General features: G+C 33.3%; 4 protein-coding genes and 1 long non-coding RNA gene across 6 annotated transcripts; 4 read left to right on the top strand and 1 right to left on the bottom strand.

Moving 5' to 3' along the window:
- Positions 1-402: 402 nt before the first annotated feature.
- On the bottom strand, positions 403-2,318 carry LOC143585855 (uncharacterized). Of its 2 annotated transcripts, XR_013144608.1 has the most exons (4): positions 2,086-2,318; positions 1,686-1,826; positions 743-1,224; positions 403-662 (listed from the first exon to the last, which is right to left on the bottom strand). It is a non-coding gene; the product is annotated as an uncharacterized LOC143585855 (long non-coding RNA). The 2 variants fall into 2 exon arrangements; XR_013144607.1 differs by having other exon boundaries at positions 1,686-2,318.
- A 3,002-nt stretch (positions 2,319-5,320) lies between these two features.
- Positions 5,321-6,689, top strand: LOC143586658 (palmitoyl-monogalactosyldiacylglycerol delta-7 desaturase, chloroplastic-like). The gene is made up of 5 exons (XM_077068151.1): positions 5,321-5,632; positions 5,733-5,873; positions 5,966-6,106; positions 6,203-6,309; positions 6,382-6,689. The coding sequence occupies exons 1-5, from the start codon at positions 5,321-5,323 to the stop codon at positions 6,593-6,595; spliced, it is 915 nt and encodes a 304-aa protein (XP_076924266.1). The 3' UTR covers positions 6,596-6,689.
- A 1,057-nt stretch (positions 6,690-7,746) lies between these two features.
- On the top strand, positions 7,747-11,548 carry LOC143587864 (protein KINASE OF THE OUTER CHLOROPLAST MEMBRANE 1-like). Its single transcript, XM_077069034.1, has 5 exons — positions 7,747-7,872; positions 8,508-8,879; positions 8,954-9,057; positions 9,133-9,606; positions 10,503-11,548. Exons 2-5 carry the CDS (start codon positions 8,520-8,522, stop codon positions 11,467-11,469), a joined length of 1,905 nt encoding a protein of 634 aa, XP_076925149.1. The 5' UTR covers positions 7,747-7,872; positions 8,508-8,519; the 3' UTR covers positions 11,470-11,548.
- Positions 11,549-13,478: 1,930 nt separating this feature from the next.
- Positions 13,479-16,173, top strand: LOC143585846 (uncharacterized). The gene is made up of 5 exons (XM_077067532.1): positions 13,479-13,852; positions 15,116-15,248; positions 15,342-15,541; positions 15,633-15,806; positions 15,906-16,173. Exons 1-5 carry the CDS (start codon positions 13,652-13,654, stop codon positions 15,990-15,992), a joined length of 795 nt encoding a protein of 264 aa, XP_076923647.1. The 5' UTR covers positions 13,479-13,651; the 3' UTR covers positions 15,993-16,173.
- Positions 16,174-21,569: 5,396 nt separating this feature from the next.
- Positions 21,570-26,464, top strand: LOC143587857 (uncharacterized). The gene is made up of 11 exons (XM_077069027.1): positions 21,570-22,038; positions 24,114-24,186; positions 24,311-24,411; positions 24,506-24,624; positions 24,705-24,900; positions 24,982-25,157; positions 25,357-25,486; positions 25,564-25,724; positions 25,792-25,898; positions 25,974-26,070; positions 26,168-26,464. Exons 1-11 carry the CDS (start codon positions 21,748-21,750, stop codon positions 26,211-26,213), a joined length of 1,497 nt encoding a protein of 498 aa, XP_076925142.1. The 5' UTR covers positions 21,570-21,747; the 3' UTR covers positions 26,214-26,464.
- The last annotated feature ends 216 nt before the right edge of the window (positions 26,465-26,680 follow it).

Below are 26,680 nucleotides of genomic sequence, written 5' to 3'. Positions count from 1 at the left end.
TTGATATTAGCCTATTAGGTAGCAAGATGATAATTGCATTTAAAAAAACATTATATTTTTTCCTCATGTTTAATTAAATAATATTTTTTATATATTTATTATTATTGTTTATCTCTACTCTACTCACAACCAATTTCAAAAAAATATTACAAAAAAATATATATATATATATAATTACATATGCCCCCCCTGCTAACATGGTCAATAACATATATATCCAACCATAAACTTTTAGTTACATGTATCCCCATTTAATATAAAACTAGTATTTTGACTCCAGCATTGCGGGGGTCAGTGGCGGTCGATTTGGATGTTGTTTAGGTTTGATAACAAAGCAAAACAAACCCTTAAACATCTAAAAATGCTAATGCGAGCAACATAAAGCACCAGCTAGTCCAAACAAAGCAAAAACAATGGAAAATATATTATGAACGGATGAACCTAAAAATACTTGCAAAATGATCCATTTGAAGCTGAACGTCTCTGTTGTATTGATTGCTTCCAACATTAAATAACACAACAGTTTCCTAATATATGCTAACCATGAGTCGAAGGCTTGCACAGTTATTTCTTTTACTTGGTTAAACAAAGGATGTGGCTTGTCATTGTCATCAACCCATAAGAAAGGATCACACCTGTTGTAGGGTTGGTTTCCTTCCATGCTGTGAAGAGTAAATAACATTGTCACTAACCACAAACTAATCTACATGAACATAACAAAATTAACAATAACATGTTTTACCTTAAATCATTTGATGATAATTTCGGTGAAACTAAAACCTTTGGTGGGTCATCGTCAATGAAAACGAATGAAGTGAATACCATCTTTGTTATGACTTTCATTAATATTCTGACACACTCAACCTCTTTGTTTCGATGAATATTGGACTCCTTTATTGTATCTTGTGGTGTATACATGTCTTTAAGAGTGGGTCTAATTCATCGTCTTCAATTTCTTTACCTTTCTCTAATTTTTTTTTCTGAAAACGTAGCACACAATAGATCACAGAATAAGTAAATGATATAAAAAAATGTTCTTGTCATGGATTTACCTTCAGTTTTTCAACTGAGCCTTGCAGAACTCCGGGCTGTCGCTGAACTTTATTACCTCTCTGGAGACCGGCTATCTTCACTTATTATCAATAAATAAAATATTATGTTTGTTTGAGGGTGTGGTAAATTTGTCTTTTACATTCAGTTTGATATCAAATGACATCGATAGGCCTGTACATGAACCGAACGCAATGAATAGTTTGATAGGAAGTTTATTTATGATAATTATCTAATAAACGAACACAATCACATTATTTTTCATTTAATTAAATGAACAAACATGGACCGACGTTTTGTATGTTCGTTTTTTCACGTTCCTTTATTTATCTTCGTTAGTCCACGCTCATTTATGTTCGCTTATTCATGCTCATTTATGTTCGTTTATTCACGTTTCTTTTTCTTAATGAATGAATGTGACCAAAAAAAGGTCCGATTACATGTTTGTGTTTGGTTAAAGTTAAATTAATTAACATGAACATGCCAACGTTGAAAAGTGAATGTTTGTTTGGTTGATAGAAGTACCATCTGTGTATGGTTCGGTCCGTTTATAGGCCTACTCATGGACATAAAATGAGAAATCCTACCCAATTCAATGCATCTACTTGAAAACTGAACTATACTTATGGACTAACCTATCTCGGATTTATGCCAACGTTGCTAGTCTGCCTATACAAATTCCTTTTCTGCCAGTACTTCTATCAACCAAAAAAGAAAAACTGAAGGCAAATCCATGACAACTTTGTAGTAGTTCTTTATAAACCTCTCAGCTAAACCTATCAAAAAGATGACAACTTTGCATTAAAAAATTACATACTTAAGGCGTAAAACATAGTGAACCTAACATCAAACAACCCCATTTCTGTTGTGAGTGCTAAGGTTAGATGTTGGCATCAATGTGTGTCTCATAATCATATTATATATCTTGTGTTTGTAATGAATGTGTAACAGATTGAATAATTTTGATGCTGCATTCCTTTTGGTTCAATCATATAGACCAATATTAAAGAATTAATAAGATGGCAAGTGATATACCTCAATTTTATTTCCATTTTAACCCTTTGGACACCGATTGTTCCACTTATCATATTCAGAACTGAAAGCCTAATAAAGCCCTAGACCTGCAATCAAGATCAAAACATAAAATTAGAAATGATTGTGAGGTTCTTTGGTATAGATATATATTATTAATTAATATTACAAACCACTCAATGTTGGCTTAATTCTACCATACCCGTTATCCATCTATTCATTCTAGACTATTGATTTGGCAAATTTAACAGACAAAATTTCTGATTTTGTAGACACAAAATATGCACATAAAGAGATATTACCTTTTTTGGTTCTGAGGTTTAATCGGTCTAGGAAGAGCAGAGCAGCCCAAATAAGTGAAATCGCTTATTTGTTTTCTGAATAACCAACCTGAAATTACCTTATCAAATTACGAACCAAACAGGAATGAAATTAAACAAACCTATCTAAGCGAACTAAATTCGAAACTGATTGTTCATCCAGAGAAGAATTACATACTTAACGCGGCCACCGTCAAGCCTCCAAGACAGCAACGAATCACCCTTCTTTACCGGTTGAATTTCATACTCAATGTCGCCGCCGCCAGCCTTTACTGAATCATCCTCTTTCGTCATCGACTGAATTTCATTCACGAGGCAGAGGAATTAGGATTTAATGATTCCGATTTAACGAGTGTTTTAATTTTGACTCCTTATAACTTATTTGTTGAAAAGTTAAAAATGTGTGTGAGATTTAAGTTGAAAAGTTCCATAACTTACAAAGTTTTAACTTATGATTTTGGTTTAAAAAAGCGTGAGGCGAACAAAAGTGAATAAGTCTTAAGCCGAGGCGAAAAGCGAAAAGCATAAAAGCGAACGCTTTTTGAACACAATGCGACCTTATTTTAATAAATATTTAATTATTTATATGCCACATATTATATACAAACCAAATTATAATATATATTAAACATCTAAAACATCAACATATATATATCATAAAATTCCGAAAGTAGCGTAGAACAATTTTTCGAGTACTATATTACTTGCCCGAAATATCAAAGTCGCATAAAACCAAGTTATCGAGTAACAAATTACTCGAAAGTGTTTCCAAAAGAATACTACTCAAAAGTGTTTCAACTTTCAAAAGTTTATTACTACATGTGAAAAGTCTAGAAATGACTAATTATAAAGGTTAAGTTGAAAATGGGTTAACTGGTCGCTTTTTGTACATAAAGCCTTCGCCTCCTCGCTTTTTCGCTTCGCACAAAAGTGCAAAAAGCGCTCGCTTTTTTAACAGGCTTCGCCTTGGGTAGGCAAAAGCGTTGAGGTGCTCGCCTTGGGTCGCTTCTCGCCTCACCTCGCCTTGAGCGCACTTTTTTAAACCAAGCTTATGACTTTTGGATAAGTCGTAAGGAGGTAAAAATAAGAACACCCCCTTAATTGATGTTACTTTAATAATTGGTCAACAACAAAAACTATTCAGTACTCAAACACATGAAACCGATTCTAGAATCACTGATTAGTTTCAAGTTTGTTTTCTTGACGGGTAATTTCAACCGTTCCAAGATTGAAGCCAAAGTCTGTGATTTCTTTTTCTTTGTTTAATGGAGTCAATATGTGAATTCAATACACATAATTCTCTTAAATAAAATCATAGTTTTATTATAATAAAGGGGAATAGTTATTTTTATGATAATTTTAATTGAATGGGTAAATATGTAATATTTATGGTTAAGGAATGAGATATATGTAAGTAAAAGTTTACTGTTGGGATATATGTTATTAGTTAAGTTAACACGGGGCATATGTAATTGCTCCAATAATAAACGGGGTACAAAATATCACCAACTTTTTTCTTTCAAGTTTCAACAATCATAATCAATTTATAAAATCTTTTCACAAAAATTTAAAGATTAGGTTTGAGAATACTCTAATACGGCATATTGCATGAAAATGAATCATGATGCCCTAGAAGTACAATTTAAATATTTCCCATTAAAATTTGATTAAATGAAAGAGTAAAAGCATTACGCTTGGAGGCTTTGTGTATGTATGTATGTTAAGGTGTACCTTCCTTTGGTTATAAATAGGAGTAATATTTGATGGAACTGATTGGGAAATTAACATGATGTATTTAAAGAAGTGATAATGGGGTGTTAATGTACATTTGTTCATGTATAGTGTAGCTTGTTGCTAGTCTATGTTGCTTTGTTGAATAAAATTGATTGTTTAAAAAAAAATCAACACGGGGTTGTAATATTAATGGAGCAGCCTGCAGCCCCTCCTAAAATTTGTTTAAATGTTTTATGAACTCTGGGCGGATTCCGCCGGGAGGGGGGGGGGGGACATTGGATTCCGCCGGGAGGGGGGGGCATTAAAAAAATGCTGACTAGGTTACATTCTAAAAAGGTTAGAAGCGACCCGAGCTATTATCTTCTAAAGGGCCTCTAAGACTATTTTTACTGAAAACTCAAATTATGAATAAGTTGCATGTGAAATAAATAATATATATTATATTTCAATAAACATCACAACCTAGTTGTCATAGTTGTCATGTCGACATAAGTTGCAACCCAAATCCATACTCAAATAAATATGGGCCATATTCAATTTATTTTTCTTTTTTCTTCTTAAGCAATTCATTTCATAAATATTTTGATTTTTGTTTAATAATTTACAACATTTAACCATTTTTAAAAATCTAAAACACGGTACTATTTAGTTTTTCTATAAACGTTTTAATATATATTTTATTAAAAAAAGTGTTCGTAAGTTTTTTATTTGTTTAAACTTGTAAATAATTGTAAATAAATTATTATGTTCGGAATGAAATTTAATTGTTAATTAGTTTTTTAAGGTCATATTATTTAAAAAAAACAAACATTTTTAATATTTAGAATAAAATTTATATACTAAGTTTAAAACCTAAATCATGTTTATGTAATAAAAAAATTGGTTTGAGCTTAGGTTATGTTATTACTTAAAGTCGTGTCATAGTCCGTGTAGTTTGCTATGATCTGATGTAATCTTTTAATTCGACATGTTCCGCTCTAAGAGTTAAATGCTTTAACTTCGCTCATCCTCCAAATTGGACTTTTGTACAAATGATATATGTATAGGTACATAGTTCATGCATGGACTCCTCTCTATATAAATACGTGCAACACACACTTAATAGCAAGTGTGTAATATACATTATCTGCTAGGCAGGAGCCAAGAGTCACTCATTCTAAGATCGCATCTAATACAATAAAACAATGTCGTCAATTGAAGCAAAAGCTTCAAAGAATAATGTGATGGTAACAAGGAATATAAACCTCTTAGTGGGACGAAAATGGAGGTCCTTAGACGCTAAAATGGCATATGGTATTTTGTTTCTACATGTTTTGGCACTCTTTGCACCATTTACATTCAGTTGGGATGCTTTTTGGATTGCATTTTTGGTTTACCTATTAACTGGAATGTTGGGTGTAAGCATATCTTACCATAGGCTTCTCGCGCACCATAGTTTCAAGGTACCCAAATTGCTTGAATACATGTGTGCTTATTTAGGGGTTCAAGCTATACAGGTTTGTATTATTTCTTTTACTCAATTTTCATTAAGCTATACAGGTGTGACTCGTCCTTTCTTTTACCCAAATGGTTTCTTGCTTTTCTGTATATATTTAGGGGGATCCAATATTTTGGGTGAGCATCCATCGGTATCATCATCAATATGTTGATTCGGAGAAAGATCCACATAGTCCCATTCACGGATTTTGGTATAGTCACATGGGTTGGTTATTCGACAGTGGCCATATGATGGAGAAGGTGGATGCTTATATAACTTTATGTCATTTGTATCAATCTAAGTTTCTTCATGCTACTAATGTATAAATGTTGTTGAAAATATACTTTTCCAGTATCGGGAGCATAAAAATGTTGAAGATTTGAAAAAACAAGTGTTCTATAGATTTATCAAAAGAACTTACTTCTTGCATATACTTGGATTTGGGACACTCGTTTATGCTTGGGGTGGTTTCTCCTACCTCGTTTGGATTATGGTAAACTCGACATAACTTGTCACATAATATTTTTGTTATTAGATTAAGTCATATAGGTATCACTAGAGTTTTTTATACATACACAAATGCAAGCAGGGTGATAGGACAACAATGTTTTTCCACATTACATTCCTAGTGAACTCAGCTGGCCATATATGGGGAGAACGAGATTGGAACACACAAGATTTTTCTACAAACAATTGGTATATTTCAAAATTCTTATACATAAAACGTATATAGTGTTGGTTTAAACGAGACGTGTCGAATACATGTAGGTGGATGGCAATAACAACCTTTGGAGATGGGTGGCATAACAATCACCATGCTTTTGAGTACTCAGCTAGACATGGATTAAAATGGTGGCAAATTGACATGTCTTGGTATATGATTTGCCTTCATAAATCAGTGGGATTGGCCACCAATGTGAAATTACCAACTCAAGCTCACAAGCATAAGGTGTCGTTTGCTTCTTATTGCGAATTCAAATGATCATTCAATAGGTTTAATAGGTTACATGAAGCGATTGCCTATGATTATTCGTGTTTGCTTACAAATAATAGGCTTATCGGTGTGATTCTCTACTTGTTTATTATTACTATTGTAACAGAAGGCGTGAACATGCCATTAAATAAATAAATCGTTGTAAAAGTTTTAGTGAAAATGTTTTCACTAAATCCGAACATAATTAATTATACTTATATACATGTTATATAGATATTAGTTGGTGGTTGGTGTATATAGACGATGATATACGTAGAATATGACTAGGGTTTTGTTATTAGAGAAAGATAATTACACTGAAAACAAATGAAACACGACAATAATTAGGAAAGCTATCTATGGTGGTAAACTTAGCTAAAGTGGTTAAAAATTATAACCCAATACATATAAAGCCCAATATAATATTAAGATTATATCTAGTTTTATTATGCCACTCTTTTTCCTCTCATCTTCAATCTCGCAATTTAACAAATAAGTATTGAAAGCGTCAAATAAACCGAGAAGCCAATTATGCTTTTATGAAAATTCAAACAATTTGCAAGGCTAATGGAACATATGGTTCAAGTTGTCGATGATAGCAAGTGAAATATAAGTCAATCTCAGTATGTTTCGTTGTTTCGTCTCTGATGAAAAACAGAATTACTCGTAACCAAACATCTTACAAATAGTCACACCCATAAGACCATACTTAATCTCTGTAAAAACAAGAAACAACCTCTTATTTCTTACTTTGTCACAAGATAAGTGAATCTCGAAGAAAAATACATAATCCACAAACAAAACTAGTTTCTTTGATTGCGATATTGACCACTATCAAAACCAGTTATACACATTCCTAACCAATTTTCATAACGAAGTTCTTTTAGGTTAAAATTAAAATAACTACACGAGAATTAACTCATCAAAATCACATTCGTGACAAAAAAATAATGTCTAAACATCCTTCACAGTATGGATGAGCAAATAGTATCTGATACTAGTATTGAACAAAGTACTTTCGTTACCAATATGTCACCTTTAAATGCTTCGAAAATCGCGGTAGTGTTTTTTGGCCCACAATACTGATAGTTATTTTCGATACCGATACACAAATTTTGACGATTTAGTATATATGTATTATATTTTTTTGTGCACCATGACTTCCACCTCCTGCTGCAACCGACTTCACTTTCACGACTCCCAAACGTACACTCTTCATTCCTGCAACAATATTCACAAATTCTTCGATCGTTTGGCGTTTTACACCTCCGATTATCATATAAACTGTACGTTACTTCAATCGATCTTTCTTCACTTAACAATTACACACTCTTACACCGATCAATTGTATCTTCTTCCTCCTGTATGTTCAATTGAACTGATTTTATACTTGATTGTCTGTTTAATTACACTCTCCTTTTGTGTTGATGAATGTTTTATTACTGTTAGCCCTAAATATTCAAAAATAGTAATTATGTGATGGTAGATCATCGATACACCAGTTTAATTCCGTACGAATTGTTTATTGTGTACTGTGTAGTGCATGCTTGCTGAGTAGTGAGTAGGTTAGGGTTTACAGTGTATAAGTATCAGGTTAGGTGATCATTGATTTGTGTCATATGGCTTACTTTGCTTAAACTGTGAAGAATTAAGAGATTAATAACATATTAATGTGCTATAATTGTGATTAGTGTGACTTTGATGAGAGAAACTGATGTATAGAGTATAGAAGCTTTTACCTTTTAAGGCTTCTTACATGTTAATTATGTTATTAGGTTTGTGATTATGGAAAATTATTTATGGTTACTAATTATTTGATTTAGCTATTTAAGAAGATGAATATTATCTTTACGGTTATTAGGTCGATGGGAATTCGTCTAATTAGTTAATTGACAGCTGTGTATTCTTTTTGTGTATGCAGTTTTAAAAGCAAATGGCTGAAAAGGTAGGAACAGATCCGACACCGCCTTCTTTTGATTATATGCTCTATGAAGGTGATCCTGAACATCTTCGAACCGTTGTAGCAACACCGAATCTACCAAATCCTCAAATAAATGCTTCGTTATTGAAACTTAAGCACAGGATCGGGCATGGACTGTTTGGGGATGTTTGGTTGGCTACACATCATCAATCTTCACATGATTATGATGAGTACCATGAGGTGGCCATTAAGATGCTACATCCTATAAAAGAAGAAGATATACCAAAGTTTATGGTAAAGTTTGAGGATTTATTCCTTAGATTTCGTAAACTCCCAAGTGTTTGCTGGTTGCACGGTATCTCTAGAAAGGTAGCAACTTATATATTTAACTAGTATCATATATTATAACATGTTATGTGATTAATTCACAAATCTGTTACTTTCAGGCATCTCCACAAATTTGTATCATCATGAAGTTTTATGAGGGGTCGGTTGGTGATCGAATGGCTAAGCTTAAAGGCGGAAAACTTGCATTGCCTGATGTGCTGAGGTGGATTTTATAATAGGCTCATAAAGATTAACATACAAGACTATTAAATACTAACGATTATATTATATATTGCAGGTATGGAGTGGGATTAGCTAAAGGAATTCATGAAGTGCATATGTTAGGTGTCTTGGTGCTGAATATTAAACCAACTAATCTTCTTCTTGATGAACATGATCAAGTGGTTCTTGGAGATTTTGGGATCCCGTTTCTTCTTCGTGGGGTCCAGTTGCCTGATCCGAACATGTCTCTGAAGCTTGGATCACCTAATTACATGGCTCCAGAACAATGGGAGCCAGAAGTTAGAGGTCCTGTTAGTGTTGAGACTGATAGCTGGGGATTTGGGTGCTGTGTTTTGGAGATGTTGACAGGTGTACAACCATGGTTTGGTAAATCGGTTGGTGAGATATACAATTCTGTTGTGGTGAAACGAGAAAAACCGCAGGTTCCAAATGGTCTACCTCCTGCTGTTGAAAATGTTCTTAATGGCTGTTTTGAGTATGAACTTCGTAATCGTCCGCTTATTGCAGATATTCTGCATGCTTTTGAAAGGTAAGTTCTATGTGCGCGTTTGATTATGTTTTGTATTTAAATCCTGTGTTTGATTATATTTTACTTCAAATGAATGAAATCATCAAATCTAGCTACGCGGGAAACGGGTTGAAAGCACCTCTTAGTCATTTTATTCAGTGTGAAAGATGTTGTGGTTCAACCTGACCCGTACGAAGATGACTCGTTTCTAGGCTTGTAAACGAACTAAACGTTCATTGAACCGAGTCCTCTGGGAAGTTCATTTATGTTTGTAAATTTGCTAAACAAATGAACACGAACAACTTTTTTTGTTCATTTAGTTAAATGAACGAACATGAACAATGTCTCGTTCTTTCATTTATGTTCGTGAAAGTTCGTTTATGTTAATTATGCTCATTAGTTTATGTTTCTTTAAGTTCGTTTGTTTATATATTCATTATAAATTAATTTATGTCCACTACAATTTAGTCTAGTTTTATGAAATTAATGTATCACTGACTACAATATTGTTTAGTTATCAATTTTTTAGCCAAACAGGTTGATGTTCACGTTTAAGTTTACGTTTGTTGTCCACTCAATTATATCTGTTCATCTAAGTTCGTTTATTATATTCGTTCTTTTGTATTCGTTTACGTTTGTGAACTGTTTGTTTGTGTTGTAAACGAACACGGAACATGCTCATTTTCTTAACGAACACGAACAAGAAAACTTCCTTCGTTTAACTGTTAGTGTTCGATCATTTGTTTGGTTAAGTTGACGAACATGATTCTGCTTTGTTTGTGTTCGTTCGGTTCGTTTACAGGCCTACTCGTTTCAGTCAAAACTGTTATGATGATTACAAGTATACAGCAGAAAAACAACTACTGCTGGTTGTTGGACAACATATTCATTATAAATAATTGAAATTGATTTTGCAGTTCACGCGATGCGGTGTTTAATGATGGAGAGTGGATTGGTCTAGAAAACAGAATATCATCAGACAGAACACTTAAAGGTAGCAGTTACTCCACATGGTTTCTATCAAAAGATCATCTGCAAGTAGGCGATATTGTTCGGTCCCGAAAAGCCCCAAACAATTGCAAAAACATGGCTGTACCCGAAGGAACCGTAGTCGGTTTGGAAAAAGACACTGATCGAGACGGGTTTGTTCTGGTTCGAGTCCAAAGAATCCACAACCCATTAAGGGTTAACATCACCACTCTAGAACGGGTCACTTCTGGGTTAGCCGCTGGTGACTGGGTGCACTTACTAGAGCCAAGCCGAAGCCATTCGGTAATTGGCATTCTACACTCGATAGACCGTGATGGAACTGTAAGTGTCGGGTTTTTAGGACTAGAGACCCTATGGAAAGGACACTGTTCTCAACTCCAAATGGCAGACCCGTTTTCTGTGGGTCAGTTTGTGAAACTAAAGGAGAATGTGGTCACACCTCGGTTTCCATGGGTACATAAACTAGAAGGAATATGGGCGACTGGTAAGATTACACAAATACTTCCAAACGGTTGTCTAGTTGTGCGTTTTCCTGGGAAATTTGTTTTTAAAGGCGAGTGTGATTCGTATCTAGCTGATCCGGGTGAAGTTGAGCATGTTTCGTTCGATACGTGTTCCACTTTGGTGGATACGTATCAGCATGTTGAGGATCATCATTGGGCTGTGAGGCCAGTTATGATTGCATTCGGTGTGCTTACGGCTTTGAAGTTTGGGTTCATGGTGGGTCATGGCGTGGGTGCTAGACTGAAGAAAGGCTGTGCGGGTTGGGCACGAGGTGGTGGTAGTGGTCAGGGTCAAGATGGGCAGAGCGGTGGGGGAAAGGCGAAGTGGTTACCGTCGCCTGTTGCGAATATGCTGGCGAGGGACGGTTCTGTGGCTCCTGTGTATAGCTAGATGATTAAATGGACCTTGTGTTTGATGTAAGTAACTATAACTAATGCTAATGGCCAACTTGGAAGCTGTTTTTATTGTAAATATAAGCAACTTGTTTTATTTCAATAATGTCTTCCAGTTTATCCAAAGTTCATACATAATTTAGTTCCTTCAAGAAAGTTGTTTGACCCTGTTATGCATCTCCTGACTGCCATCTTCAAATAGATGTTGAATCTTAGTGAAAGAAGTCAAAGATTCAAGAACCTTCGAGCCTCGCATCATATCTAGTAGGCTCGCGAGCTATGTTATAATAGTATTTGTTTAATAATAATAATAATAATAATAATAATAAATACCTAAATAACAAATATTCTTATTAATAATTATAACAATAAAAAATTATCGTGTGTCTTAAGGGGTGTTTGGGATTGCTAATTTTCATCAATTTATAATTTATTAACTTTTTGAAAAGAAATAGAGTGTTTGAGATTGGTTTTGATGTGAGAGATTAAAGTTAATAAATTACATTTTTGTAACTTGTTAACTTATTAAAATGTTATAAGGAGTTTACATAAGGATTTCAAAAACACCCCCCTTAAGATAGCTATAACTATAGGTATGAACTTTAGACAATGAGTATGACTAGTTAAAAAACCTTATTTAAACATGCGGAGTTAAATCATAGAGATAGATTTGGTATGCATGGATGGTATATTATCGATGACAATAATATAAAATACCTTTATAATTACAAGATCAATCATTATTCGTGGTTGATTTATAATAAATTGGCTAACTACTCATTCAAGTGATGTTATGCAACATTCTTATAACTTATCAAAAGATAAGAGTGCGGTATGTTTTATGTTATAGCTCTAGATGTTCATGACAACTCACAGAACATGTTGAAGCTTTTAGCCCACTTAATTAATGAGTGACTACATCATGTTCGCTCGCCAGTGACTTAAAACCAGTTTATTAACAATATTACATGTATAGACAAAACGAATGTTTCATATTTACGATTAAAAGAAAATGTGATTGCGGTAATTTTCATATCCATCAATAATGTACTATATAGAATCAACAAGAACAATCGTAGAGAGATTTCATCTTTATTTAACTTGCATTGTTATAATCATTTTCTGATGCATAAAGTATTCCAATTCAAACATATAACCGAGAAATATTGTATCCATATCTCATGTTTTACAAAACGCACATATCTTACGTTGCTTTGAGTTGATATTATAGAAATTTAATAATCGCAAGATAGAACACCAAATGTTAAACCCTAATAAGTATGAATCATATAGATAACACACATTTTAACTTCGCTAATTTATAGTACACTTGCGAAAGTTAATACATCATAGTACACGCGCGAGTAACAAATAGTATAAAAATGTAAATCATGTCAGATATAAACATAAATTTAATCGCATTAAATGATCTTGTAGATATATTCTCATGTGAATATAAGACTATCCATAATAAAACGATCTAAAATTTTACCTAATCAACTATCATATTAGAACAGTTTCTCACAGCCTAATCAATAATAAGAAAACATAAAAGCTTTCAAAAAATCGTCATGTCCTTAGACCATACGACTTGTTTTCCCTAATAATTTTAATTACTCATTTCTATGTATGTATTATGTATTCTGTATTGAAAGCATAAAAAGCTCACCTAAACTCAGTTTTGAGAGTTTTTGTGAAAAAACCGATCATCAAAACCATACCGAAATCCTACCTCCACAATAGATAAAAAACCGATGCAAACCAACCCAAAAATAAACCATCATAAGTGGACAAACATATCAATATCATAGATCCAAGAAAACACCAATACGATAAGATAAATTCCCCTAAATAGTTATGATGACAAAACAAAAGTAAAAAAAACCCATAGGGATCCAACGTGTCACTTAGTCAAAAAGCACAATTTTTAAAACGCTTTTCACGCGCTCTTCACCCTATAAAACCCACCACTTCCTCCTCCACCAAGAAAATAATAATAATAATAATAATATCATCATCTCATCTTCATCTGCTCTCAACAATACAAAACCCTAACCCTAGGTTCAATTCAAAATTCTCTCGGGCGGATGTTTCTGATCTAATCGGATCCAATTCAATCCAATCCAATCACATCGAATCGGATATCTATTTGGTTTGAATTTGATTGATTTGAACAAACGATGTCTGCGATTGTGTGTGGGAAGAGATCGTTCTTTGAAGACCTACAAACCTCGCCTAATTCTGCTTCGCCTCCGGCTTCCAAGAAACTTCGCTGCTTCACTTCGACTTCTCCTGTTCGGTTCTCGTCTTTCGCTAATTCGCCGCCTTCGCCGTCTCTCGTTGATAAGCTCACGCTGGTTTTCCCTAATATGGATAAGAAGGTAGGGTTTTTATTAGTTTTTAACACTCAGTTGTTGTGAATTTGTTAAGTTTGTATCATTTTTATTGCTTGTGATTAATTGAAATTAGGTAGATTGGTAATTGGTTGATGGGTTTACTGGTTTAGTAATTACTATTAGAATTGAATTGGAATTATATATGTTTAGATTGATTTAATTAATGTGGATTGTAAGTTGTGGGCTTTATGATATTATTTTGGTTTATTATAATTATGTTAAAAGTTAAAACCCTAGGTTAAGTAATTATTTAATTTGGTTACCAATTGAGAAAAGTATTGTATTATTATTTTTGTTTGTGATGGTGATTTGGGTTTCTAAATCTATCGTAATCGTATGTTAACCTAATGTTTTGGTTCAATTTTATTTGCTTGTGATTGGGTTGATTCGATACGGTTGATTCATTATTAAATCAAATTATGTAGATTGATTGACGAATCCAGCAAATTTATTCATGGAATTGGAATTGCTCAATTACTGTTTTCTGGTTTTAGGTAATTGATAGTTAGGTTAAAACCCTAGGTTCAGCAATTGTTTAATTTGGTTTTATTAAGTTTAGGCTTTGGATTAGATGATGTTTAGATGTGTGATGGGAGTCCTACGCTCTTGAATCAAATTGTGTGTTTTTAGACTCTATGTGATGGTGATTTGTGTTTTTTAATATATTGTAGTCGTATGTCTTATCTAATTAGTTCAACTTATGTGGTTGTTATGTTCTGGTTCTGTTTCCTTTGCTTGTGATTGGGTTGATTCAATACGGTTGATTCATTGTTAATTCAAATTATGTAGATTGATTGAATTACTGTTACAACGCTTCTATGTACATGTCTAGAATGGTTCATTACTGTATGCTATTTTTTGGTTACGGATAGTTAGGTTTAACCGTTTAAGCAGATTCAGCAATTGTTTAATATGGTTTATCAACTTTAAGCCTGGATTAGCCAATGTTTGAATGTGATGGAGTCCTGATTTCTGAAGCAAGTTGTGTTTTTCTCAATTAAAGAAAAGTGTATGATAGAATCTAGACGTGGTTGTATTATTGTTTGTTTGTGATGGTGATTTGGGTGTATACATATGTCACTTACAGTGTTTATGCCTGCGGGTCATCTTGTCTGATTAATTTAGTGTTTTATGTGATTGTGAATTAGTCAGCAATTACATTTTGTTATGTCAAGCTTAGTGTCTATTATTACGTCACCATTATTCTATGTTAATATTCTAACTGGAAAGACATAACTGTGTTTTTAGCTTCTGGAAGAAGCACTAGAAAGGAGTGGGAATGATTTAGATTCTGCCATCAAGAGTCTCAATGAGCTCTCTCTTGGATATGTGAACGGGATCAAAAGTTCACCAGTGCAGTCAGTCACAATAATAGATAAAGGTAATTTGTTTGATTTCATCTCCAGGTTTACACTTTGGCTTTCGTATGCTATTGTTCATTTAACGGATACTGTTCTTTCACTGACTTATATAGGCCAGGTTACTGCTAGTGATAATGTTCCTTCAGAAAACTCACCCAAAAATGGTGCAGATTGGGTTGAATTGTTTGTGACAGAAATGACAAGTGCTACCAGCATTGATGATGCTAGACTTCGTGCCATGCGGGTACTTAATAGTTTGGAGAAATCCATAACTGAACGTGCTGCTGGTAATGCTGCAGAAACCCTTCAAAAGGCAAGTTTCCCATTTTCCCAACACAAGCATACATGTGTGTGTAGTGTGTACTCTTTTCAACTATCTAATATGGTTGTACGATTAATTTCAGGAAAATATGATGTTCAAGGAACAGATTGAAGTTCTTTTGAGGGAGAATGCAATATTAAAACGTGCTGTAGCGATTCAACATGAACGCCAAAAAGAATTTGATGAGAGGACAGTAGAGGTGCAGCAGTTGAAACAGTTATTATCCCAATGTCATGAGCAGATTAGGACACTTGAGGTCAACCCTTATAACTTGACTTATGTTTTCTATTAAATAGTAAAATGAATTACATGCATATATATATTCAAGTTGCTTGAATGTTGTTGATGTTTGCAGGTGAATAACTATGCGTTGACAATGCATTTAAAACAAGCCCAGGGAAACAACTCCATTCCCGGACGATTCCATCCTGATATCTTCTAATAAAGAGGTGAAGTTTATGTTTGTGTTTGGCATGGTGGATAGACATCTGTTATTGAACTTTTTTAAAATTTTTTTTTTGTTTCAAGAGATTTGCATTTGCCAGGTTAATGGCAAGTAGGTTATATGTTCTAAACGTCGAAGAATGGTTGATTAAGGTAATGTATAAGACCTCAGTTTAATATTTGGATTTTTCGGTTTACCAAGCCTTTGCTTGCTTGTTTTGTTGCTTCATTTGAGCCTATTTATGCAAAACTTGAATGTGTTTTGACAAAGACATGTAACGCTCGTTTCATATAACGACATGTTAAGCAAGTTTATGCGCATTTAATATAACCATTTATTTTGTGTAGTAAGTATAGTAGTTCTACACGGTAAGGACTTTGTTTATAGTGAGACACCTTAGGTCACCAGTAATTTGATGATGGCTAGTGTCAAGGTTGGCAAGATGCCATTAGTCGGGCCATGTGTCTAATTACCTAAAATTTATTTGACTTACAAGTTTACATAAATTAATTTCGAAGTTATAAATATGGAAATTCGTTTTCACTAAACTATATAACTATGTACCCTTTTTAATGCCGAAAATGAGATTATGATGGATTACCAAAATAGTAGCGTGAAATACGAGCTTTGATTTGACCTAAGCTTACTTGATGGTGGAAATACGATGACTGGGGCGCTATTACTTTGCTCAATTAGCATGGAAATTGGCTTTCCATCTATCATAAAGTTATGTAGGTTTTTGAACACCAATGTCAATGTGTGATAATTACAAGCACATTTTTTTTTCAAACGGTAAACTTTCATAAACAACCAACAAACCTCGAAACCATTTCCTCCACAACCAATGTAGCAAGTTACACCAATTAACTAAGTAAAAAGTGTATAACGATTAGTTCATGTGTAGCAAGTTACACCAATTAACTAAGTAAAAAGTGTATAACGATTAGTTCATGAGGACCGCTATTGTCTGATCATTCATCAATGTATCTTGCTTTTTGTATTGAGTAAAAATGCAAAACTATATCCATAGAAACAGTAATAATGGCACATGAAATAATATTTACTTTCCATAAAGTATAGATCCAGAATCCGGTCCACAAATAGTAACGCGGTAAAAAAATACCGAAGTTTGGGTCAACAAGTTAGCGATCATTAAAACGCCAAACCATCCATTGTAAAGATGATTTTCGGTACTAGTAATCCACTCATCACGGACATGAACTTTCTACTATGTTACACTTCGCCCGTTTCTCTTATTAACATTTGTGTTCGTCGGGGAGGTAGACCACATTAAAGATATTCATAGGTAGTGTTTAGAGATTATTTGTTAATCTAGCATGTATCTTAAGTGTAATATATATTACTATTTTAAGTTTATCTAGCATTCATTTCAATTCATTATCTCGTATCACAGTTAAATACGATAGATAACCGACAAGTTATTAATTAGCGAAGGACTCTAGTCTTATGATATCACGGTATGTACATAGTGGTGCTTCTTATTAAGTGATGAGAGATTGAGAGTGAGCAAGCTTGTAGATTTAGAACTAGAATTAATGGGTGTGTGTGTTAGTCATTCTAACAAAAAAAAAATCGATTTTAAAAGTTTCTGATACTTATTATTTATTGATCCAAGTTTTATTTAAAGCGTTTAATAAACATGATTGGCAAAATGATGGCCAGAGATTGATACAAAGTTGCAAACAATGTCAAAATATCTTATCTGCCTTGTAGATAAGTTTAGTGAAATAGAAGAAACTCTAGAAAGATCTAAACAACATGTTTTATACGTTTGTTTTAAACCTTTTTGTTTTGTGTTCCCTTCCATTTTTTTCTTTCTTAATAAAATATAATGAAAAAACAATTGTTTTAGTCCATATGCTATTGGTTGGTTCACAGATCCCTCTCTCATTCACGATGACACAGCTAATAAAGAAAAAAATTTCCTAGGACCGTAACAAATCTAAAGACCTTCCTTTCATACAAAACCTTCACTCATCCCTCTCTTACACTTCGACATTCCTCTCATTTACATTTGTTGTTATGTGGGTCGACAAACCACATTAAAGATAATTAGGTAGTGCTTAATATTATTTATTAATACAGAATTACAAATTTTGTTCTTTAAAAAAAGCTAAATTACGGTTCGTGTCTTTTTTTTAGTTTCTTTGCAGGCGGTGTACTTTAAACATTTTTTTATACACGTTATGTCCTTTACGCTAATTGGGTTAGAAAAACTCAGTTAAGTATGACATGTGCCAGACATGTGATGGGCATAATTGTAATTTTAATGTATCATTAAATTTAAAAAAAGAAAAGAAAAAAAAAATATATATATATATATATAATACATTCCACTTCTCTCTTCTTTCTCTCTAAGCCACCACCGTCACCATAAATTCCGGCCACCATAAGTTCCGGCCACCTCGTTACAGATTCCATTCAACCCACCACCACCACAAACAAGCACAAAATTAACACAAAATAAATCTCAAAACAGCAGTAAAAACTCAAAACAATCAAATACCCATTTCATAAAATCAAAAACCCGAAAACAATTAGTCCAAACAATTGTTCTTCTTCAAACAAACAAGCACAAAATTAATCTCAAAACAGCAACAAAACTCAAAACCAATTGATACCCAGTTCATAAAATCCAACAACTCCATCTTCGCCGCCGGCTTCTTACCGTCACTAAATTCCGGCAACCACTTCATCTTCTCTGTCTACTACTTCAACCTCACCATACCCACCAAACCCATAACTACTTTGAGGCAAGTGGATATGTGGGTGGGAATGTTCATACGATGGATATGGCGGCCCGGATCTAGGGTTTGTCGATTGAAACACCAGATCTAGGTTTCGCCTCGGAACACCGCAACACCACACCGCCGACACCTTCTTTCTTAACAGATTTGTTGGCCAGAGAGAGAGAGAGCATATACAGATGGGGTCTGATATGGTATTTAACCCGGCGGTGGTCGTCACAAGCAGCGGAGACGGTACCAAGGCCTTGGTGGTGCTTTCTTGTAGAGAGATGAAGATGCTGCCGAATTTGTTGGCTATCGGGTGGTTGTCAGGTGGTGGTGTGTTAGAGAGAGAGAGATAAATCGTTTAATGTTCAAATTAAACAAATAAGGGATTTTGTTTGCAGGTACAGACGAAAAGAAAAAAACGCCCTCAAATGCGGCTCACGTGAGGGTATTTAACTGAGTTTTTCTAACCAGTTAGCGTAAAGGACATAACATGTAGAAAAAAAAGTTTAAGTACACCGCCTGCAAGGAAACTAAAAAAATGACACGAACTGTAATTTGATTTTTTTTAAATGACAAAATTTGTAATTCTGTCATTTATTAATATTAATTTTATCTACTTTTTTAGTGTAATATACCTATTTTAATAAAAAATTTAACTTGGGACACATGTCATTTAAAGATTCATCCCCAGCCTAAAATTTTCGCTCATACAATTATTCTATTTTTAATAAAAACATATTTATGTCAGTGTAATCAAAATACATCAATTCATCCTTTAATCAAAAAATTAATTACCTAAATTATATGGATTAATAATATGCATGTATTTATATCAATATGATCAAAATATTTATGAAATCAGATCTGCCATTTTTTTATTAAATCAATTTATACACACTTTTTGAGTGTAGGATATAAATGTGATAAAATTCAACAATAATTATAAGTCTAAGATCATAAAGACAAGAATAAATTATCAATGGATAACAATTTTAAACTTGCATATTCATTCAACCTCCAGTCCTCCATGAATCTATGAAGTTTTTATCCATCTCTTTTGAAACTGTAATACAAAAATATGTTTTATACATGTTAATTTTAAATATCATGTTTTTTATGTCATTTATAATGAAACATTTTATCATCTTTTTTTTTAAATCCGTTATCCAATTAAAATATATAACTACAACTTATTAAATTATTATGTACATCTTTTTCGTAATTATAAAGAAATTGTGTAAGAATACATCATGTATTTGTATGAATATTCTATTAGAAAATATAATTTGAACTTATAAACCATATAATTTGATGTTTCTTTTTAAAATTTAATCATTTGATTTCTATAACTTAATTACGTTTCTTTCAAGCATTTCGTGCATCACACGAGCTCTAAAGCTATTATATTAATGAGAATATCTCATAGAATAGTAACCAACTTTCAAAGTGTTCCAGTTAGGTCACTCATGCATATTTTTCTCAAATCGGATCACTAAATCTTCAAATCGAGTCTCACCGATTTTTTTGTTTGTTAAGAAAGAAATAGAGGATAAGATGTGGGGGTCGGAATTTGCAATATATGTAGTTATATTTATAAAAAATTAATAAACGCTAATTATATTAAAATTCAAAAATAAAAAGTAAAATTCACGTCGCCACTCAACGTCAAGATAAAAAAAAAGATAAAAAGATTTCATATGTGAAACAAAAAATAAAAACGTTAAAAAAATATGTTAAAACCTTTAATTTAATAAAATATGAAAGTTGAGTGACATAATTGGAACACTTTTTAAAGTTGAGTGACCTAATTGAAACACTTTTGAAACTTGGTTACTATTTTATGAAATTGCCCCTATATTAATATATATACTATTTTAAGTTTATCCAGCATTTATTAATTATTAAAATTAGTTTTCCTCCATTACATTTAAATGTAATTATTAAATGTAATAATTGTAATAGGAGATAATTAATTGGTGAAGTATTTTTTAACGTTACACATACACTTGTATATTCTTACTCCTAGTTTTAAACACGCCAAGACAATCTATCCTATATTAGGTTTTAAATCATGGTTTTAACTTTCAAAGACAAGAAGAATCTTTATCACCCAAACAAGGCTGGAATGACAACCAGTGAGGACTTCTAATTCAATGGTATTATCGTGTGTACATAATTATGCCCATTTACAAGTTGTGAGGTCAGAGTCTCACAGTGATCAAAAGTGTCGATCTAAAACTGGAATTAGCGTGCAATAAATGTGTTTTATACTATTTATTGTTTAAACAAGTTATTATATTTTTTTTAAAGTAAAATAACATTAAAATACTAAAACACATGTGAAATTTGGACGCTAAAAATACATCTGGACACCATACTCATCACTTATACGATTAGCTCATACACGTTTATACGGGTTATGAAGGGTCATACGAACAACTTTTTATGCGTTAGAGCATCCCATCAAACTTCTTATCCCTAAATCCAAAATTACACTAAACACATTACATTTTATCTCTCCCTTTCAATTAAATAATACTTTTTATACCTTTATCATTACTATTTCTCTTTCTTTCACTCACAATCACTTTCAAAATATATTAAAAAATTATATAGGGTATACAATAACTTTTTAAATATACAGAAAAATCACTACGTTTTTTAAAATATAAAAACTCTTCACTCATAACATCCTAAATCTCTCTCTAAATCATAAAAACACCCTCTCACAAAATATAAAAGATTGGATAAGAATGCTCTTATGTAATTCTACAGTAAAAAGTAAAATTTAGCATGAGTAGATTGGATAAAATTGAGTCTTAACCACATGATCTTTTCTCTTGTTCCCACAATTTTCTACCCACCTCATTCCTCTTCCTGCAAGTCACTTTGATCAACAACAACAATCTTTTATTTATTTTAAATAAAAAACATGAGGCATATCGTCGAACACCTGGTCTGCATCTTCGAACAACCAACACACACCTGCAACAACAATGGCAACTTCTTCTTTCGCTCTCATCCCTTCATCACCTCTCACCCACTCTTCACCATCATCATCCTCTTCATCTTTCTTCGGCGGCGGTACACTCTCCTTCACCCGTAATAATAATATTAACAGGGCTTGTGTTTCTTCTTCGCAATTCAGTAGTAATAAGAGGTTATACGGCAAGCGATGTAAAGGGTTTTTTGTGTTCGCTGCGGCGGATTATTATTCGACCCTTGGAGTACCCAAGTCTGCCACTATTAAAGATATTAAAGCTGCTTATCGGAAATTGGCTCGTCAGGTATTAGGGTTTTTGGTGATTTTGAGGTTATTGTGTTTATTGATTTGATGTTGGTTTATTGAATGTGAGGGTGTTTGGATGCTGGTTTAAGCTGAAATGTTTAAACTTTAAACACATGATAATGATGATAAGTTTTTTTTATTGTTTAGGATTAAAATAGGTCTTATATAAAGTTTAATTTTTTGTTAATTTTTAAATTACCAATCTTTTTCTTGTTTTTTCTCTTAATTATTTGTTTTTAATTATTCATGTTGCAAGAATTAAGAAAAAAAATCACTACTTTATTGAATAATATTCATTTTTGTGTACACCACTACTACTCATATGTATAGCACTCTGGTTATCACATGGATCAACAGTTGTTGAGCTACTTATCGAAGCTTAGTTAACAGCACGTTTAACTGTATAGTCTTATTTATAGCTTCAGTAAGCACAATGTACTCAAAAGTAACTAGAAAGTTCAGCATTTACGTATCAATGGATACGTGGTTCGTGTTTACGCATATAGTATACCTTCATAACTTGTTCCTTTTAAGTTTTAAGTACCTCAATATTCATTTCATAGCTTGCTAGTGAATTCTGTGTGGATTTGATTAGTATCTCACATTCTCATGCCGCTTATGTCATGGGATAAGTTGGGCACAATGTATTCCATAGAATATATCAATCTCGCTACTGGACTTGATTAAGGAACATCTTTGCATCCGTACTAGTAAGTCGTTTACAGATAGCTTAAACTAATAGCAATTCACCGAAACAAACAAGACTAGTTGTTTGTCATTATCAACCAAATGATTAAAACCTAAATTAAAACCTAACAAAAAAGAACTAGATTTCACCTCGGTTCCGCTTGGCTAATGTCTTCTGATGGCTCCTTGCCTTGTGTGACTGAGTTCTACCTGAGGGCTTGTGGTGCAGACACCTCGTCTGTGCGCCTCAAACCACTTTTGACTACAATGATAGGTAATATACAGTGACACAGTTAACGCAATCAAATGTGTGTTAAATTTAATTGCAGATGAAACAGACCTGTCAACCCAATAACTCACAGTGATTACTCCTACTGTACATTAACACTCAAATTTGACCACAATCCCACATACATCTAACCTTAGGATCTGCCATTCATTTTTTCAGCAAAACCAATCAAACCCTTCTCACTAATATAGCTTAATCTTTTTTTATAACAAAGATCAGCAGCCTTACCAATACTTCATTTACCTTTCAGGATATATGCAATTTTTTTCTCAGTTTCTCAAACCTCTTTTGCAATATGTGTTTGGCTTTAATACCACTTGTTAAAATAGGTTCCAGCAAGTTTGAATTTTAATAAAACACACTCAAAAGTTCAAGAAATGAAATCACCACTTCATTAAATTTCCATTAGTGTTAAGTACAAGAAAATTCAAACTTTGTATCACTCTCTTCTGTTATTACAGTTGATCCTCTCTATCTATCTATTTCTGTGGTGTCACTTATTTATAAAACGAGAGGGAAGGTTTGTTAGGATGACGTCACCCACTCTTAATCAACCTTATTGAACTAATGGAAATGCCTGTCTCACCCGTCAACAGTTAGTTTCAACTTTCAAAACACGCATCCAAACATCCGTTAATTTCATTATTGTTTATATTTTGGACTACAATAGAAAGATCTTTCGTTACTATGAAGTGGTGGAGAAGTTGAAGATTTGTTCATATGTTGCATTTATATCTTTGATCATTTTAACATCATCTGGTTTCAGATTTATTTCATGTTTCAGTTGTAGCCTTTCAAGCCAACTTTCTAGTTATAATTTGTTTCGAACTTTCGGATTACTTTAAGCTTAATATTTAAATCTCAGGGTGTTGCATTTTATTAAGTCAGCTCTCCTATTATTTGTATTTTTTCTAATATTTTTTTGTATGGACATACATCTCATCTGAATCTGATGAAATGCCACTGATGTTGCTTACATATTAACCAGTTATAATTATATTTATTTCTCTAGTTTCATGAATATAATAATGAATGCATCACTACCTTTACAAGTTTACGTTACTCATGATTTGCAAATATTTCTCTCTTCTGTCCAGTATTATCCAGATGTCAACAAGCAACCTGGTGCTACTGAAAAGTTTAAGGAGATAAGTGCTGCGTATGAGGTATGTTAGGGCTTCTTCATTTACCCTTTTTGTATATAAATCAATAAACTTTCAATTGCCCTTTTGGTCATTTCATAGAAGAATATATGTTACATAGTTTCACAATACTTTGAATGCTGAAGTATGAGTTTGTCATGTTCTGTCAGATGACAAAAAAAGAGCAATGTATGATCGGTATGGTGAAGATGGGGTTAAAAGCACAGTAGGTGGACAAGCTGGTGCTTATGCGGTACTACCCATTATTACCTCTTGTATTCGTTTTCAGATGCAAAACAAATCCTGAATTATTTTATTATGTTGATTATTCTTTATTATTGTTATAGACGAATCCATTTGATCTCTTTGAGACCTTTGGAACAAGTATGGGTGGATTTGCTGGTGCTGATACAGCTGGATTTGGAGGACGTCGTGCCACTACTGTTATTAAAGGCGAAGATATACGGTGCGTTAGTTAGATTTTATTCTAGTATTAATTGTTTATTATAAAGCTAAAGATGGTTGACGAAGTTGATGTATTTACAGATACGACATGACATTAGAATTTTCAGCAGCAATATTTGGAACCGAAAAGGAATTTGAATTATCTCATCTTGAAACATGTGATGTGTGCACTGGAACGGGAGCAAAAGTGGGGTCCAAGATGAGAATATGTTCAACCTGTGGTGGCAGAGGTCAAGTTATGAGAACAGAGCAAACACCTTTCGGTATGTTCTCACAGGTAATTAAGGATTTTTATTAATTATTTTCATATGGGAGAACATGATTAATATGCATTTGATCACGGTTGATTGATATGTAGGTTTCCATATGTCCAAATTGTAACGGGAATGGTGAGATGATATCTGAATACTGCAGAAAGTGCTCTGGTGAAGGGCGTATACGTGTGAAGAAAGATATTAAAGTCAAAATTCCACCTGGAGTCAGCAAAGGAAGCATTCTCAGAGTTACTGGTGAAGGTGATGCTGGTCCAAAAGGGTATGTTTCAAATGACGGTTATACCCTTAATAATATCATCAAGCTTTTATGCGAATATACTGAAACAACTTCGAAAGAAGGAAAATACATTCTTTTTGAGGCTAATTCAGTCGTTTGGATGTATCAAGGAAATGATATACCCTTATTACTATCCGCTTTGATTTATGTTTTTTCTTACTGTTTCTTTTCGTTTGACCAGAGGTCCTCCTGGAGATCTTTATGTCTACCTTGATGTTGAAGAAATTCCAGAGATCCAAAGAGATGGAATTAACCTGATTTCATCCATTTCAATCTCTTATCTTGATGCTATACTGGGGACTGTTGCCAAGGTGATTAATTTTGTTTTAATACTTTATTTTATTTATTGGTTGATCTAATATTCTAATTCAATTGCATTGTGTTACAGGTGAAGACAGTTGAGGGGATGACTGAACTTCAAATCCCTGCAGGTACTCAACCTGGTGATATTCTTGTTTTGGCAAGAAAAGGTGCTCCAAAGTTGAACCGACCTTCCATTCGAGGGGATCATTTATTCACTGTTAAAGTTACTATACCAAAACGAATCAGGTATGCTTTTTAATAATAAGTTTTCCTGTCAAAAAGTCTTGTTCTAACCTAATATTGGTTGTAATAGTGGCCAAGAACGTGATCTTCTTGAAGAACTTGCTTCTCTTAATAACCCTGCATCCACCCGTCCACGTTCTCGCCCTAAGGCCCCTGTTCCTAATGCTCAGCAAACCGGTAAATTCTGTTAATTTTCAATATTTCATCAGTCCCATGATTCTAGAATTTTTAAGGTGGTTTGTGTTTTCGCAGCTAAAGCTACAGAAACTCAAGTGGAACCAGTTGCAGAGGAAAGTAAGAGTTCAGAAGATCAAGATGACCCCTTGAAGAAGATAACAGATTTTGCCGGGTATTTTTCCTTTCTTCTTACTTTTACACGTGTTTTCGTTGGCTGGATTTATTTGAGAAACGCTAACGGGGTTGTATATCTTTCTATCAAACTGTAGGTCTGTTGTAAAAGGAGCTATAAATTGGTTTAAGGACAACTTGTAGATGCTGATGAGCATATGATAATACTCTTTCATTTAACTTAGCAGCCAAAGATTTTCAGCTCTTTTGAAATGGATGCTAAAAGGATATCCTCCTCGGATTCTGTTGAAGAAATTGTTGAAAGAATTCTTCGGTTATTTAGAAAGCACATGTTGAAGTTTTGGTTGAAACTTAGATTACAGTCGATTGGTGTATGTAAAACACTTGTATTCCATGCTAGAATGTCGAGTTTTAAATCTCCAATTGCTAGTTCATTCGTCAAAAGGAGTCTTGTGAGTTTATTAAGTATAATGAACTTCAAGAATCAAAGTGTGTACACATTTCATGAACATAAACACTGCATGCTTCAAGTTCAGATGGTATTTATTAATTTCTTGGTTCATTTGGATTTGCTTTTAAATCTTCAAACTCTCCAGCTCTTTGCATAAAATCGAATAATACTTTTGTAACAGGACTACAGGAGCGTGCAA

Source organism: Bidens hawaiensis, unplaced genomic scaffold (genome assembly GCF_021521415.1).
Source record: "Bidens hawaiensis isolate Kalapana, Puna unplaced genomic scaffold, B.hawaiensis_p1.1 tig00001575_1, whole genome shotgun sequence".
Taxonomy (NCBI): Eukaryota; Viridiplantae; Streptophyta; class Magnoliopsida; order Asterales; family Asteraceae; genus Bidens; species Bidens hawaiensis.
This window is presented reverse-complemented; position numbering and strand designations above follow the sequence as displayed.

Excerpts from the sequence above, each read along its gene's own strand:
- LOC143586658 (XM_077068151.1), top strand. The coding sequence starts at position 5,321 with ATGTCGTCAATTGAAGCAAAAGCTTCAAAGAATAATGTGATGGTAACA. Across the intron at positions 5,633-5,732 it reads TAGGGGTTCAAGCTATACAG|GGGGATCCAATATTTTGGGT; the intron begins GTTTGTATTATT and ends GTATATATTTAG. Across the intron at positions 6,310-6,381 it reads GATTTTTCTACAAACAATTG|GTGGATGGCAATAACAACCT; the intron begins GTATATTTCAAA and ends GAATACATGTAG.
- LOC143587864 (XM_077069034.1), top strand. The coding sequence starts at position 8,520 with ATGGCTGAAAAGGTAGGAACAGATCCGACACCGCCTTCTTTTGATTAT. Across the intron at positions 9,058-9,132 it reads GCATTGCCTGATGTGCTGAG|GTATGGAGTGGGATTAGCTA; the intron begins GTGGATTTTATA and ends TATATATTGCAG. Across the intron at positions 9,607-10,502 it reads ATTCTGCATGCTTTTGAAAG|TTCACGCGATGCGGTGTTTA; the intron begins GTAAGTTCTATG and ends TTGATTTTGCAG.
- LOC143585846 (XM_077067532.1), top strand. The coding sequence starts at position 13,652 with ATGTCTGCGATTGTGTGTGGGAAGAGATCGTTCTTTGAAGACCTACAA. Across the intron at positions 15,542-15,632 it reads CTGCAGAAACCCTTCAAAAG|GAAAATATGATGTTCAAGGA; the intron begins GCAAGTTTCCCA and ends GATTAATTTCAG. Across the intron at positions 15,807-15,905 it reads AGCAGATTAGGACACTTGAG|GTGAATAACTATGCGTTGAC; the intron begins GTCAACCCTTAT and ends TGATGTTTGCAG.
- LOC143587857 (XM_077069027.1), top strand. The coding sequence starts at position 21,748 with ATGGCAACTTCTTCTTTCGCTCTCATCCCTTCATCACCTCTCACCCAC. Across the intron at positions 22,039-24,113 it reads ATCGGAAATTGGCTCGTCAG|TATTATCCAGATGTCAACAA; the intron begins GTATTAGGGTTT and ends TCTTCTGTCCAG. Across the intron at positions 25,158-25,356 it reads GGTGATGCTGGTCCAAAAGG|AGGTCCTCCTGGAGATCTTT; the intron begins GTATGTTTCAAA and ends TCGTTTGACCAG.